Source organism: Coloeus monedula (genome assembly GCF_965178545.1).
Source record: "Coloeus monedula genome assembly, chromosome: 18".
NCBI classification, from domain to species: domain Eukaryota; kingdom Metazoa; phylum Chordata; class Aves; order Passeriformes; family Corvidae; genus Coloeus; species Coloeus monedula.
Genome location: NC_138798.1, coordinates 5,759,623 through 5,771,952, shown reverse-complemented (window position 1 = coordinate 5,771,952; position 12,330 = coordinate 5,759,623). Strand labels below are relative to the sequence as shown.

Below are 12,330 nucleotides of genomic sequence, written 5' to 3'. Positions count from 1 at the left end.
AGCCCCTGACATGCTGTGACTCTGGAGGTGGGAACAGCACAGCTGTGTCCATCCTGCTAACACAAGGACAGGAGAAAAGAGTTCCCATTGAGGGAGATGCATCTGGTGCCAAATTTCAGCTGAGAATTAGGCTTTCTTATTGCACAGTGCCTTGTTCCTGGAAAGTGTGACACAGAGACTGCAAAAATGAAAGAGATGGTTCCAGCTGTCTGTATTACACTGAGGATGCAGAGAGCCAGGTTAGAAAACACCTGCTGTTTCCGTCTTGTCTTTAGTGAAACATTGTCTCTCTCCTTGCTTTAATCTTCTTAAAAGGAATTGATCGGTTTTTGTTATTTGGGATCACTGGAAAATTAATGTAGCTGTTACTGTAGAGTGAGCACTGTAGAATCTTCACATAATGTGATTTAAAGTTTAAAGCTCACTCAGCAGGGGAAGGCTCTGTCTGTGTTGGGACCAGGAGTCGCTCCTTGGCTCATTCCTTCAGCTGCAGCTGCTGGCTCCCTGCCTTCCCTTCTCCTCTCCTCTTCCAAAGGGTGATTCTCACCATTTCCTCTTTGCAGACTTTTCCCCTTGATACAGTGTCTTCATTCCAATGCTAAACTAACTTGTGAATGCCTCTTGGGGAGGAAATAGGTGTTGTGAATGCTTTTTATTTAGTTAGTTAAAGGTCCGTGGGGAACACAATGTGCGGAGAGCATTCTTGTGTATGCTGGAAACTGGAAGAGGAAGGAAGGGTTTTTTTGCAGGAGAAAAATAGGCCGAAATCTTCCTTTCTGTTATGATTAATAGGTTTCTCTTTTGGGCTTTGAATGTTGTGTTTGTATTCAAATGAAGTGATTTCCAGGGGCACTTCCAGGAATAGATGTGGGGAGCGGATACCCTTTCCGTAAAGGATGTTTAGAATGTGTGGAACTGAACTGTATGTTCGTGGGTCTTGCTCCATCTTGTCTCCTCCTGTCACCTGGAGCCTGTGTGTCTCCTCCCTGTGCGGGGTTCAGAGGATGGGGACTCTCATTTCTCAGCATTCAGGATGTGCCAGTGAAGCACAAGGTGCTGAAGATGCCCACACACCACAGTGGTGTGTGCTGTGATGCCACAGTGCTGGCAGCTGCGTGTCCTTGCCCACCTTCTGGAGAGCTGAATCAGGCAGGCACGGCTGTCCTGGGCCAACCAGCCTTGTGGGCTGGAAAGGTCCCAGTCAGAGATGTGCTGTGTCCAACTCCCTCTGTCATCAGGCAGTAAAGAAAGTAATTAGATGGTAATTCTGCAAAAACAAGGCTTAAAAGTGTACAGCATGATTTAGGTGACAGCTCACACTCTGCTGGGAGGACTTGTGCTTGGTGACTGCTGCATGTTGTTAGTTCTTTGTATTTTCTTTGATTTAAAGCTTCATGCTTGTAATCTAGTTAACACTGAATTGGGTTTCCAGTACAGTGGCTTGTTTGGTTCAATAAGAACACATTTATACTAAAGGTTAATGAAAAGCATTTTGCTTTCAGTGAATTCATTAAAAGGGCTTCTACAATCAAGACTTACTAATGGAAAATAGATTAAATATTCATGTCTCTAAATTTCTCACATAATTTCTGATTTTCCTTAATCTCTGCCTTCCTGGATTGGAGTCCAAAAGTGCCTGAATGCTCTAATGAGTTCAAAAATTAATTAAAGACTTCTCCTGTTTAAGTAAAAAGGCTTTCACAGACGTGTACCTAATGTATCTTGAGTGCACGTCTCTGTGCTATTATGGAAGAAGAGAGAGTGAAGAGGTCCTAGCCAAGAAAGCCAGTCTCAAGGAGCAGTTTTGCTTCTTAAAGTACTTTTAAAGAAATACAAATAATGCTTTATCTTCTTTATCTTTGCTATTGAAATAGGTTTAAATGACCTCGAAGTGCAGCAAAATTTGCATTAGAAAGGTATTCGCTGGGCATGAAGATAAAACCTGAGTAACAGGCATCAGAGGTGCTTAAAGATTCAAGACCTTTTTGTAACACAGTATCCAGATATGTATGCTACAAATACCTGAGTACTTTGACAAATACTGGATTGTGTTTTCTGTGGTCTTTTTCCCCAGTATCTCCCAGGCAGCTCTGGATACCCTCTGGGCCGTGGCTTTGCCTGTGCTCGTTGTGTGAGCAGAACATGTGTCTGAAGTTCCTGCTTTGTGTGTAGGTTCCTGGTATGCCATGTATGGAGATGTGGGAGCTCTGTTTGGGAATGCTTTGCAGCTGCATATTGATGTTGCTGATGTAGAAATGGAAATACATGGTGACAGGAGATACAAGTTACTTGAAGGTATTGCAGGTTCCCATAATTGGTTTTCTGGGAAAGAAAGAAATGAAGAAAAATGCTCTTGTAAACAGGTTCAGAATTATGAGTGTCTTGCCTCAGTTTAAGAAGCTTGTATAGATCTATGTATAAATGTGTATGTGTGTGTGTTATATATGTAGTGCACCTAGCAAGTGGGGCAGTGCTGGACAATGCCTGCATTGGTGGATGTGTGTGGAGAAAGAAGGCTCAGCTCCTGGCTGCATCTTTGTGTTGTGTTTCATTGCAGCTTGAACTTTCAGTACGTTTTTGGCCCTGCTAGTGCTGGATGTTGATATTGGACTCGTTGGCAAGAGCTGATGAGAGATGAAGTGGGTTGCTTCTGTGCTGTGTGGGCCGAAACTGGATAGGAGGGTCTTGAGAAAAATCATCTGCTTATAAGTAATTAAGAAGTAGTATTTGGCCACGTCCAAGGGGAAAGCTTTGCCTTACTAGTAGTGACCAACCCTGGTCTCCAAAACAGTTCAAAGGCCCTGCTAAAACTGAAAAGGTGATTACAGTGAGGGAGTGCACAGTGGTGCCATTCACAGGCCGGACTGTGGTGTTGGGTGGCACTGATTGTAGCCAGCGTGACCAGAGGAGCCAGAGTGCGATGGTGTGGCCTGTTGTCCACCAGCACGAGGTCAGCTGTGTTATTTGTGACTGTTTGTGATGGTTCAGTGATGGGCATTGCTGTTGCCTCTGTTCCTGCAGGCATACTTCCGACAGGGCGTGGCCCTGCAGTACCTGGGACGCCATGCGGATGCGCTGGCCGCGTTTGCGTCGGGGCTGGCGCAGGATCCCAAGAGCCTTCAGCTTCTGGTCGGCATGGTCGAGGCTGCCATGAAGTCTCCCATGAGAGGTAAGCACACAGGGTTTCTCAGGGGTGTGACCTGCTGCTGAGGTAGCCAGAGGTGGGAGTTTCAGTCCCAGCATCTGGGGACAGGAGAACTCGGAGGCCTGAAGGGAAAGATTTCAAGATTTGGCTTCTCTACTGAGTCAGGAGGATGCCAAGAATGGAGCCTGAAGTTGGAGGAGGAACAAAAACTGTCCTTCTGGTTGAGTGGGACAGCAAGATGGTGGTAGCCAGCTTGAGGGGCACGGGTTGGGAACAGCACATCTGAAATGCTCCAGGCCAGTGTTTTCCCTGAAGAGCACATCAGCAGCTTTTCTGTGGTACTAATGTCTCTCCAAACACAGAATTCCAGAAGGCAAAAAGGCCGCTCTGCTAATTCGCTTCTGTTCAGTGTTTGAAATCGCAGACACCTTGAAGCCATATGAGCTGTGCAGTGTTCTGCCTCTCTTTCATAATGTCCCCGTTTCCAGGATTTTTTTCTCAAGAGGAAGAGGGTTGTCTCCTCTTAGCTGTTTCTCTTGCAGGCTTTGTGCTGCAATGCCCTAATACTGTTAGTCAGGAGGGAACATGGCAAGTCTCATCCTCAGCAGATGGTGTTGGGGGCCACAGGGCTTAGGAGCCAAGGAGCACTGAAATGAAAAAATATCCTTGTTGCTGTTTCCTTTTTTACAGTGTTTTTCTCCATCCTCCAAAATGAATCCATCTGGAAGTTTCTGTCCTATATTGCAGTTAACCTGGTGAATGTAATTTCATTTGCTACCCAAAGGTACTAAGGCTGCTACTTAGAATGCAGGTTATGTGGTATTCCGTGGGAGCATCCCCAGTTTGGCAGGATGATCTCTGGCCTATTGCCCTGCAGCTGTGTATCAGCTGTGCTCCCTGCTGCAGTTAGACAAACCGAAGCAGTTGGGCAGGCCCAGCGCTGTCATGGCACTGGAGCGCTGTCTCCTGCAGAAGGAGCAGCTTCTTTCTGCAGTTTTGGTCACCTCTCTTGACACACATCATGTGCTTGGGTATCTGGACAGGCACAGACTTTGCAGACGTTTATTTGAAGGTTTGTGCTGAAAGAGCAAAAACTGCAGTGCTCTTAGACACTGCAGATGGCCCCTTTGCAGTTTCCTGCAAAATTCTACAGGTATCTTCTGTATTCCTTCTGCCATTAGGCCAGGCTTCAGAGCTCAGTATGAAACTGCTATGTGCTATGTAGGAGACTGCTGTAAGCTCTATTCTTATGCTGCCTTCCCGAAGTTCTGCAAAGCAAGGAGCAACTTGCCAGGTGATCTGTCTTGAATTGCCAGATCTTAGATGGTACCTTTGAGCCCCAAGCTCCCTTAATAAATCGTCGTTGGATTTGGACTGTGTGGCCCTTAAGTCATGTATCATTTGGTTATGAAAAGATTGAGTTGTGAAGGTGATTCCTGATGCAAATAACTTGATTGGTTGAGTACTTTTGTCTTTGGTTTTGTGCTTCAGAGTCCCTGGAGCCCACCTACCAACAACTGCAGAAGATGAAGCTGGACAAGAGCCCCTTTGTTGTGGTGTCTGTGATTGGCCAGGAGCTCCTGACTGCAGGCCACCACGGGGCCTCAGTGGTGGTGCTAGAGGCTGCCCTGAAGATTGGCACTTGCAGCCTGAAGCTGCGGGGATCAGTGTTCTCTGCACTGAGCAGTGCATACTGGTCCCTTGGGAACACAGAGAAAAGCACTGGATACATGCAGCAGGACTTGGACGTAGCCAAGAGTTTAGGTAAGAATCCTCCTTTCACTCCTGGAGTGCAGGGTTGGGACTGGTGGAACAAATCAGGAGCTAGGTTAATGGTCAGCATCTCTCTTGAATGCTCAGGTTTCTGTAGGTTTTCACAAGCTGCTAAATCCAATCTGAAGCTTCTGAAATGTGCAGACTGTGGGTTTGTGCATCCCTGTTTGCTTGCCTGTGTGTAGGGGCAGATGGTCAATGGATGTGCTAAGGTTTTACAGGGTCTTCTAATTTCCTGATGTCATGTATGTGGGAACTGCTCTTATTCCCTGTGTAGACTTGGGCTCAAAACCTTACATGAGTCTTAAATGAAGCCATCTGCTTTTCCAAGATTCGATGGACAAAAGTACTCCGTCTGAGATTCTGGGGCAGTAACCAGGGAAGGAACAAATCAGTAGTGAGGCAATGATGAACAAAGAGTGTTTAAAAATAAACAAATTCAAAAATCCCTGCACAACAGGGAGAGCATTCAGCTTCTTGGGGTGCTGTGGGAGAGCAGACAGGTGGGGGACAAAGGCCTGACTGTGCAGAGTTGGAGAGGCAGTGCCTGAGGGCTTGAGCCAGGAGCATTCACTGAGAGCATAGGGACTGCTCTCTTGAAGATGGCTGTAGGTGTACTTTGTACATCTGAGCTGAACTGTGCTGCAGAATTGTGTTCTGGAGAAAGCTGGCATACTTTGTGCTTGTTCTAGGCCTTGGCCATTGACTGACCTTCACAGTGCCAAGCAAGGAATAAACAAGGAGGAATGGAAAATTGCCAAGTGTTAGGCCACAGAAGAAAGTAAAACAATTCTAAAAATAAGATTGATGGCTATTGTAGATGTTTCTGAAGGCCAGTAAAGAGAAAAGTTTGGCTGTGTAATAAACATAAAGATGAGTTTGTTCTAATGCTGATTCTCACGCCCGATTATTATTTGTACCCTGTGTTTCAGTCTTCCAGCAGTGCCTGTATTAGCTAACCTTTGTTTTATTTGCATGTGACACAGGTGACCAGACGGGAGAATGCCGAGCTCATGGAAATCTGGGCTCTGCATTCTTCTCCAAAGGAAATTACCGGGAAGCCCTTACTAACCACAGACATCAGCTGGTGCTTGCCATGAAGCTCAAGGACAGAGAGGTAGGAAGCTTATTAAATAGTCCAAGCTGGTAGTCTGCACTGCATGGTTTTCCAGACACGTCTGAACATATCAAAAGGCTTTGTCTGTCTGCCCCATTTTACCCCAAGAATTTGGAAGCTCTGTGACTTCTCTGGTGTCTGCTTGTTTCATTTTGTTAAGGAAAGTCTTTGTACCGGTAGATACAGTACGTGAGTGCAAGGGGCAGGATGCTTGGTTTGTCCATTTGCCTCCCCCATCTCTAGTCTCTGGGCTCTGAGCAGGGCCTTTTGCCTCCCTCTCTCTCACCATCTGTGTTCCCACAGCGCAGAGGCTCTGGGCTCCAGGGGTAGGAGCTGCTGCTGGGTCAGTGTCAGTACCACATTGCTGAAGCTGAGCCCTCGCTGTCCTCAGCGTGTTTCCCAGTGTTACAGGTGCTGCTGATCTGGACTCACCTAAGCTGCATCTTAAGTTGTGCCTTTTCCAGACAAGAAATGGGCAAGATCCGTGTCCCCAGTGTTTGCATAAAATACACTTAGTCTAAACACCAGTGAAAACAAAAAGAACCCATGCAAACCTGAAAACAGATTGTGCAGGATCTGCTTTGCCTTGACCATTCAATTCCTGAGCTATTATGCTGGGCTCCCTGCCAGTGCAGGGAAGTGGGCTGCACGGACTGAGGAGGCTGTCCCAAGGGATTTCTACTGAAAGTTCACTGTAAGGACAGAATCGTATTTTAGTGCACAGATACAAAAACCTATCCCCCTGCTCCAGGGATTCCCCTCTCCTGTGAGTGGGAAAATGGAGACTGGTAGTTGCATGGCAGGCACAGGAAGGAGCTGGAGGCCGCAGGGCAGGTGAGAATTCATGTAAGCACAAGTAGTTTTGGGGGAGATCTAAAAACTGAGGAAGATCGTTTCCCACTGGTAAGCTGTGGAAATGATCTGCTAGAATTTGCTGACTGCTTTAGTGCTTTACTAACTTACTTGGTAAGTTAAATATCAAGTAAGCTTTGGAAAAATGCGTCTTTCAGTAGGTTGTGGAAGGACTATGGCTGGGGGAGGGACTTCCTAGACAGTTCCTTGATTATTTTACCAGCTGGAAAACCTCCTGAATCACTCCTGATTTCCTTGTTTCTGTTCATGAAGAGGAGAAAAGCTGTTACTTGTCATTGTTTGTACAGTTTTCTTGATCGGGGTCCCCATTGCTGCTAACAGGGTACACCTGTGTGGCTGCTGCTCTTCTGTGGGGTTTCTGCACCAACATCCCCCATTGTGGGGCCTGGAGGCAGCAGCAGGGGAGTTGATGTGCTGGCATGAGCACAGCAGCCCCAGAACCCCAGGCTGTCCTGGGACGTGGGGCCAGAGCATTTTGCCTGGTCTTCAGGCCACTGATTTAAACAGATCTCGCTGGTCCATCTGGGGGGAGTCCAGGGAGCGAGGGCTAATCGTGATAGTCCTTAGTTCATGACACATCTGGGCACATAATTAACAGTTATTGACAACAAATGACTACTTGGTTTAGCAAGAAAGCTGAGCTTCTTGGATTTCCTGTAGGATGTAACCACAGGAAATTAATTTGGCGCTTTCTGATGACATCATCTTGACCACAGAGCTTCCTCTGAACAAAAAGCTGTTTTTCTTGGCCTCCTTTGCAGACATTTTTATAATGCAAATGTTATAAAGTTGCAGTAGGGCTGATGTGAATTCCAGCAGAAGGGAATTTGGTGTGCGACTGTAATGAGGTAATTGTTTTACCCCTGACTGTACAGAGAATTGGCAGAAAAGGTAGAAAGTGCTCCTTTGTGCAGGATACTTGTGTCTTTGGAGGGACTTTTGGGTTCTGAGGCTGCTGGAGCAAATGTTTGTACCAGGGGCTTCTGCTGGGTAGTGTCACCCATAAATGGAGGAGGAGGTTGCAGAGGGTCTGTCTGGAGCATTGAGGTCTGTCCTCCCCCGTGCAGGCCTGGAGAAGGGAAGCTGTCAGCTGGATGGGGAAGCATTTCAGCTGCTCACAGGGACTCAAGATTTTACATGTTTTTCTTCCTTAGCACAGGGAGTCTGTGCAGTTCTGTTACAAGCTCAGTATCGTGCCGAGCACAGGCTGTGTGTCCAGGCAGGCCATTTGCTCTTTCAGTCAGTGTGGGGAGAAGTTTGAGCTGTTTTGTTACTCTTGTGTCCAGAGAGAGCATGGGGCAGGTGTCACGGGGATTTGGCATACCTGTAGTATCTGAAATTTGGGGGGTTGAACACATGTGTGGGTTTGGTCTGTGCAGATGAGAGAGAAGACTGGCTCTTAGTGAGATGCTGTGAAGGGCACCATGAAACAGCCATCTCAGGTAAGGAATGGGTTGGATTTTTTGACCAGCTGCAGTGGCTGGTCAGGAAATTCAAATGAGCTAGTTCTGTGGATATAGCTGTCCCTGCTTCAGCCATCTCCCTGGTGGCAGGGTGGGCATCAGTCATCCTGTAGCCCCATGGCAGCAGCACAAAGTGTAACCATCCCCTCTTAAGTGAGGAGGGTGCTGCACAGCCCGTCTGAACGCAGAGGGAGCACATGGGCAGGGGGCTGCAGGACCCTGGCTCAGTGCATGTGTGCACCTCAGGAGCTGGTCTTTGGGCACTACTGGCACTAGCTCTGAGACCCATTCAGTTCATGCAGAGGTGGAAATAAAACTTTCCTGAGCTTGTGGGGCCCCTGTGTAGAGGCTTGTCTTTTCCTTGCTCATTCAGAGCTGGCTGCAGGCTGTTGGAGTTCACCCACTCCTGTCCTGCAGTAAGGAACTGCTGCCTGTGCAGGGGTAAGTGCCACTGAACAGGAACGAGAGGGTCCACTCTGAGCAGACCTGGCTGCAGTGGAATGAAATTCACTTCCTTGCTGATTGATAAAGATAGATAAAGAGTTGCAGCCCTGTTCTAGAGTGGCAGCAACCTCATGTTCTTGTGACGTGTTCCGTGCTCTCTGTGACTGAGATGTCAGCACATACTGTCCAGCAGTTCATGTGCTGAGGAAATCCCATTCTGGTAGCTTGGGCTGCTGCTCTTTTTTCCAGTCTCTGCTTATTGCTCATGAAAGTGCTGGGAGTTGTACAAAGAGAGGTTCCCTAAAGCAGCAGCCAAGGTACTGGAATGTGCCAGAGGAGGAGTGGCAGATGATGTTAGCAGGGAAGACTGCATCACTTTATTTTAGCTTGTTGTCTTTTTCCTGTCACAAAAGCTGCCTCTGATGAATAGTGGAAGCTTGCAGCCTGTTTCTTCTCAGAGTGGACTAAGGCCTGCAGTTATGCCAGCACATAATGGAGTTGCTGAATGTTATGTCTGTACTCTATTTCTGAATTAATTGCTTTGTTTTTAACACCAGGTAACCTAATCTTCCGGAAACCATCAGGTAACTCATGTAGGTAGGGTGTGTTGATGCCAAATCACAGGCTGTGATTTAGACAAGGGTTATGCAGCTGATGAGCTATGCCAGGATCAGAGGAAAGAATGGAATGTAAATGTAAATGTTAAAGCTTTCAATGCTTGTAACACACTAGTCTCCTGTGTCCCTTTTCATTGCTAGCTGCTCCTCAGGTGTTCAGAACTGTCTAGGAAGTCTGTAAAACCAGAGTGCCAAGGTAGAGCCAGTGATCCGTGATCTCTTGGGATGGGTTGGGATGGCCCTTTTTGATGACCATTTTGAAGACCCTGCATTCCTTCCAAAGGAAGGAGCTCTGATTTAGAGAAGAAATGCTTGAGTTTTGGAGCTGTGAGGAGCTGACAAGCAGAAATGGACAGGAAAGGGAAAGCTGTGGATCCCCTTCTTGGGTCCAGTGTCCAAACCCTCATAAAGGCTGTGCTTGAATCCTGCCATGCAGAGGCCACGGACACCACAGGATCTCTGCAGTGTAATAGCTGCCTTCTCTCCTGGGCCCTCAGACGCCTTCAATTACAGCCCTGCTGTTCAGAAATAGCAGGGCAGTATGGCAAGATCATAAACTAACCATCATGAAATGAGTGCTTGTGCTGCCAGCGTGGAGCTCTTGGGAAGGATGCTGCTGCCAGAAAGCCACTGGGTGCTGGCAGCCCGTCTATGTTGGCTGGCAGGCATGCTCCGAGCTGAACTGTGCCTTTCCTTAGGATGCAGCATCTCTCTTTGCCACACAGGAGTTGAACAGAAGGTGTGGGGTGAGAAAGAGGATTGTCTCCACCCCTGAGTTCTCCCTAGGGCTGGGATGAAGCTGAACACTTTCTGCTGCCCCTTTTCTCAGGAGTGGGGCTGAGGGAAGGGGTAAGAGCTGAGGACAGACTGATGGACTCTGTCAATACTGTCTTGCCCCTGGGTTGACTCATGATGACCAACAGCTTGCAGCAATCATTCCTGGCCTGGTTTTGAAGGGATTTCCCCCCACCTCCTTGTGGAAGCAGCTCTTTGTGGAAGGAATAGGTGCAGAACTCTTGTTACTGACCCTTTATGTCAGCCTCTGGCTGCTGCCCCTGGACATTTCCATGAGCATCTGTGGCTCTGGGAGTTCTTTGCAGCAGGTGGGTGTGCTCAGTAACTGATGAACCAGGTTTTGCTGTCTCAAGATGCTTCCTAAAATGATTGCGAATGTAAGGCAGAGTTCATCTTTGCAGCTTCAGCAGATTTTGTTCAGAAAGGCTGACTATTTGCAGAAAATGGGGATGATGAAGATGATAATTAGAACTGGGTAGTTAAGTAGCCCAGAAGAAAGATGTTTATTAAGCAGGCTTTGGTAGGTTTTCTGTGTCACCTTGCTCTGGCATATCTATGAAGGTTCTTGTGTGGCAGGGGAGACGTCAGAATGTGGAAATTCCCACTGTATAGAGAAATCATGGGCTTGCAGCCCAAGAGACTCCAGAAGCCAGCTGGGTGCTCTGATTCCTGCTGCAGAGGGCTTTGCCATGGAGCTGGCTGTGACTGGAGCCATGGCTGGGAGGGGTCACCAGCCACTGTGCATCTCTGGAGGAGGAGTATTTGGGAATATGGTTACTGGGACAGACATAATCCCTGGTTGGATTCTGTTGGGAATTTGAAGATTCTGCAACTGTCTGAACATACTTTGTGAGCAGCTCAGCCACTGTGGTTATTTGGGTTTGCAGTTTGGTAGCTTTTCCTAGTCCCCTTCAAAGCAATGAAACTCAGTATAAAGCTCCCACATTTGGTAAACTGCAGCTCCTCGCTGTCAGGCTGTGCAAATCAAAGATCAGATTTCACCTTCCTGTTTCCAAAAGGAGATGCAGAAGGAAAGACAGATCATTCCTTTCTAATGAAATCTGTAAATTCTGTAAAACAAAGGTTTTCTGCCCTTTCCTGAGGGGAAGGGGAAATGCATTCCAGGTGTCCCTCCAACCCTGCTTTGTCTGTAAAGCCACATCTTCAGTCAATAGCAGGGGTGTATGGATTCAGCCTTTTCCCTGAACTTTTATGAATTCTGGTTTGGGGCAGCAGAGTGGGGCTTTTTTTCTGTTCTTCTGAGTTAGATCTCGTAGGGGATGTGTTCCTTATCAGCAGTCTCGGATGGAGTGTGGAGACTCCTGTCCATTCATGAGCTGCAGCTCGATGGAGCCCACGGCAGCGTCCCTGCCTGTGGGATGTGTGTGGCACTCAGCCATACGAAGAGGTGGTCTGGCCCTGGGGCTGCCACATTTTTCAGAAAGGAAAAATCTGAAAATCTTATGACCACAGTTGTTTTGTTGTGTTTGCAAACAATCTGGAAAATGAGGACAGGATATAAATACCTCACAAATGAGAATTGGAAAGAGTCTTCAGGCTAAAGCAGTTTGTCATGCCTGGAAACACAGACTAAGATGTCAGAGACAGGCTGTGATGGGGAAATGATTCCAGCCTCTCAGTGCAGACAGCAGTCTTGCTTTATTAGGGATCCAGGGCAGACTGCCTTGTACCCTGGAGGAAGGCTCAGTGCCAGCTACTGGAAGAACACTTACCATTGGAGTTTACTTGGGAATTGTGGGTCCACTAGTGCTTCATTACAGCTTGGACTGAATCACCTGCATGGCAGAAAGGATGAATTCAGTGATGTGAATGAGCCTTAGTGCCTGACCTTCTGCATTTGGATTTCTATGCAAGAGTATAAATTCTTTACCTTTCTGTCTTTAGCAGGTTTTTTTAGAGTCAGCTTGACAGGATTCATACAGATTCATCTGGTTCAAAAGTGATAGGATTAAGCAGAACGAAGGGAAATCTGACCGGTGCAGGAAATTTGGGAATGCACTAAAAGGCCATATGCTTTGTTTTGTTTGGACTTGTGACTCAAGGGGGAAATGTAATACTTCCTGAGGATCTCCTTTGAATGTC

At 47.3% G+C, this 12,330-nt stretch overlaps 1 protein-coding gene across 3 annotated transcripts in view; it reads left to right on the top strand.

Annotated features, from left to right (window-relative positions):
- TTC28 (tetratricopeptide repeat domain 28) overlaps positions 1-12,330 on the top strand; it is a 112,733-nt gene that overhangs the window by 62,682 nt on the left and 37,721 nt on the right. For all 3 annotated transcript variants that reach the window (XM_082293249.1, XM_082293248.1, XM_082293250.1), the window contains 3 exons: positions 3,022-3,169; positions 4,637-4,909; positions 5,905-6,035. In XM_082293249.1, coding sequence (XP_082149375.1) covers positions 3,022-3,169; positions 4,637-4,909; positions 5,905-6,035 — 552 coding nt within the window. The remainder of the gene's footprint in view (positions 1-3,021; positions 3,170-4,636; positions 4,910-5,904; positions 6,036-12,330) is intronic.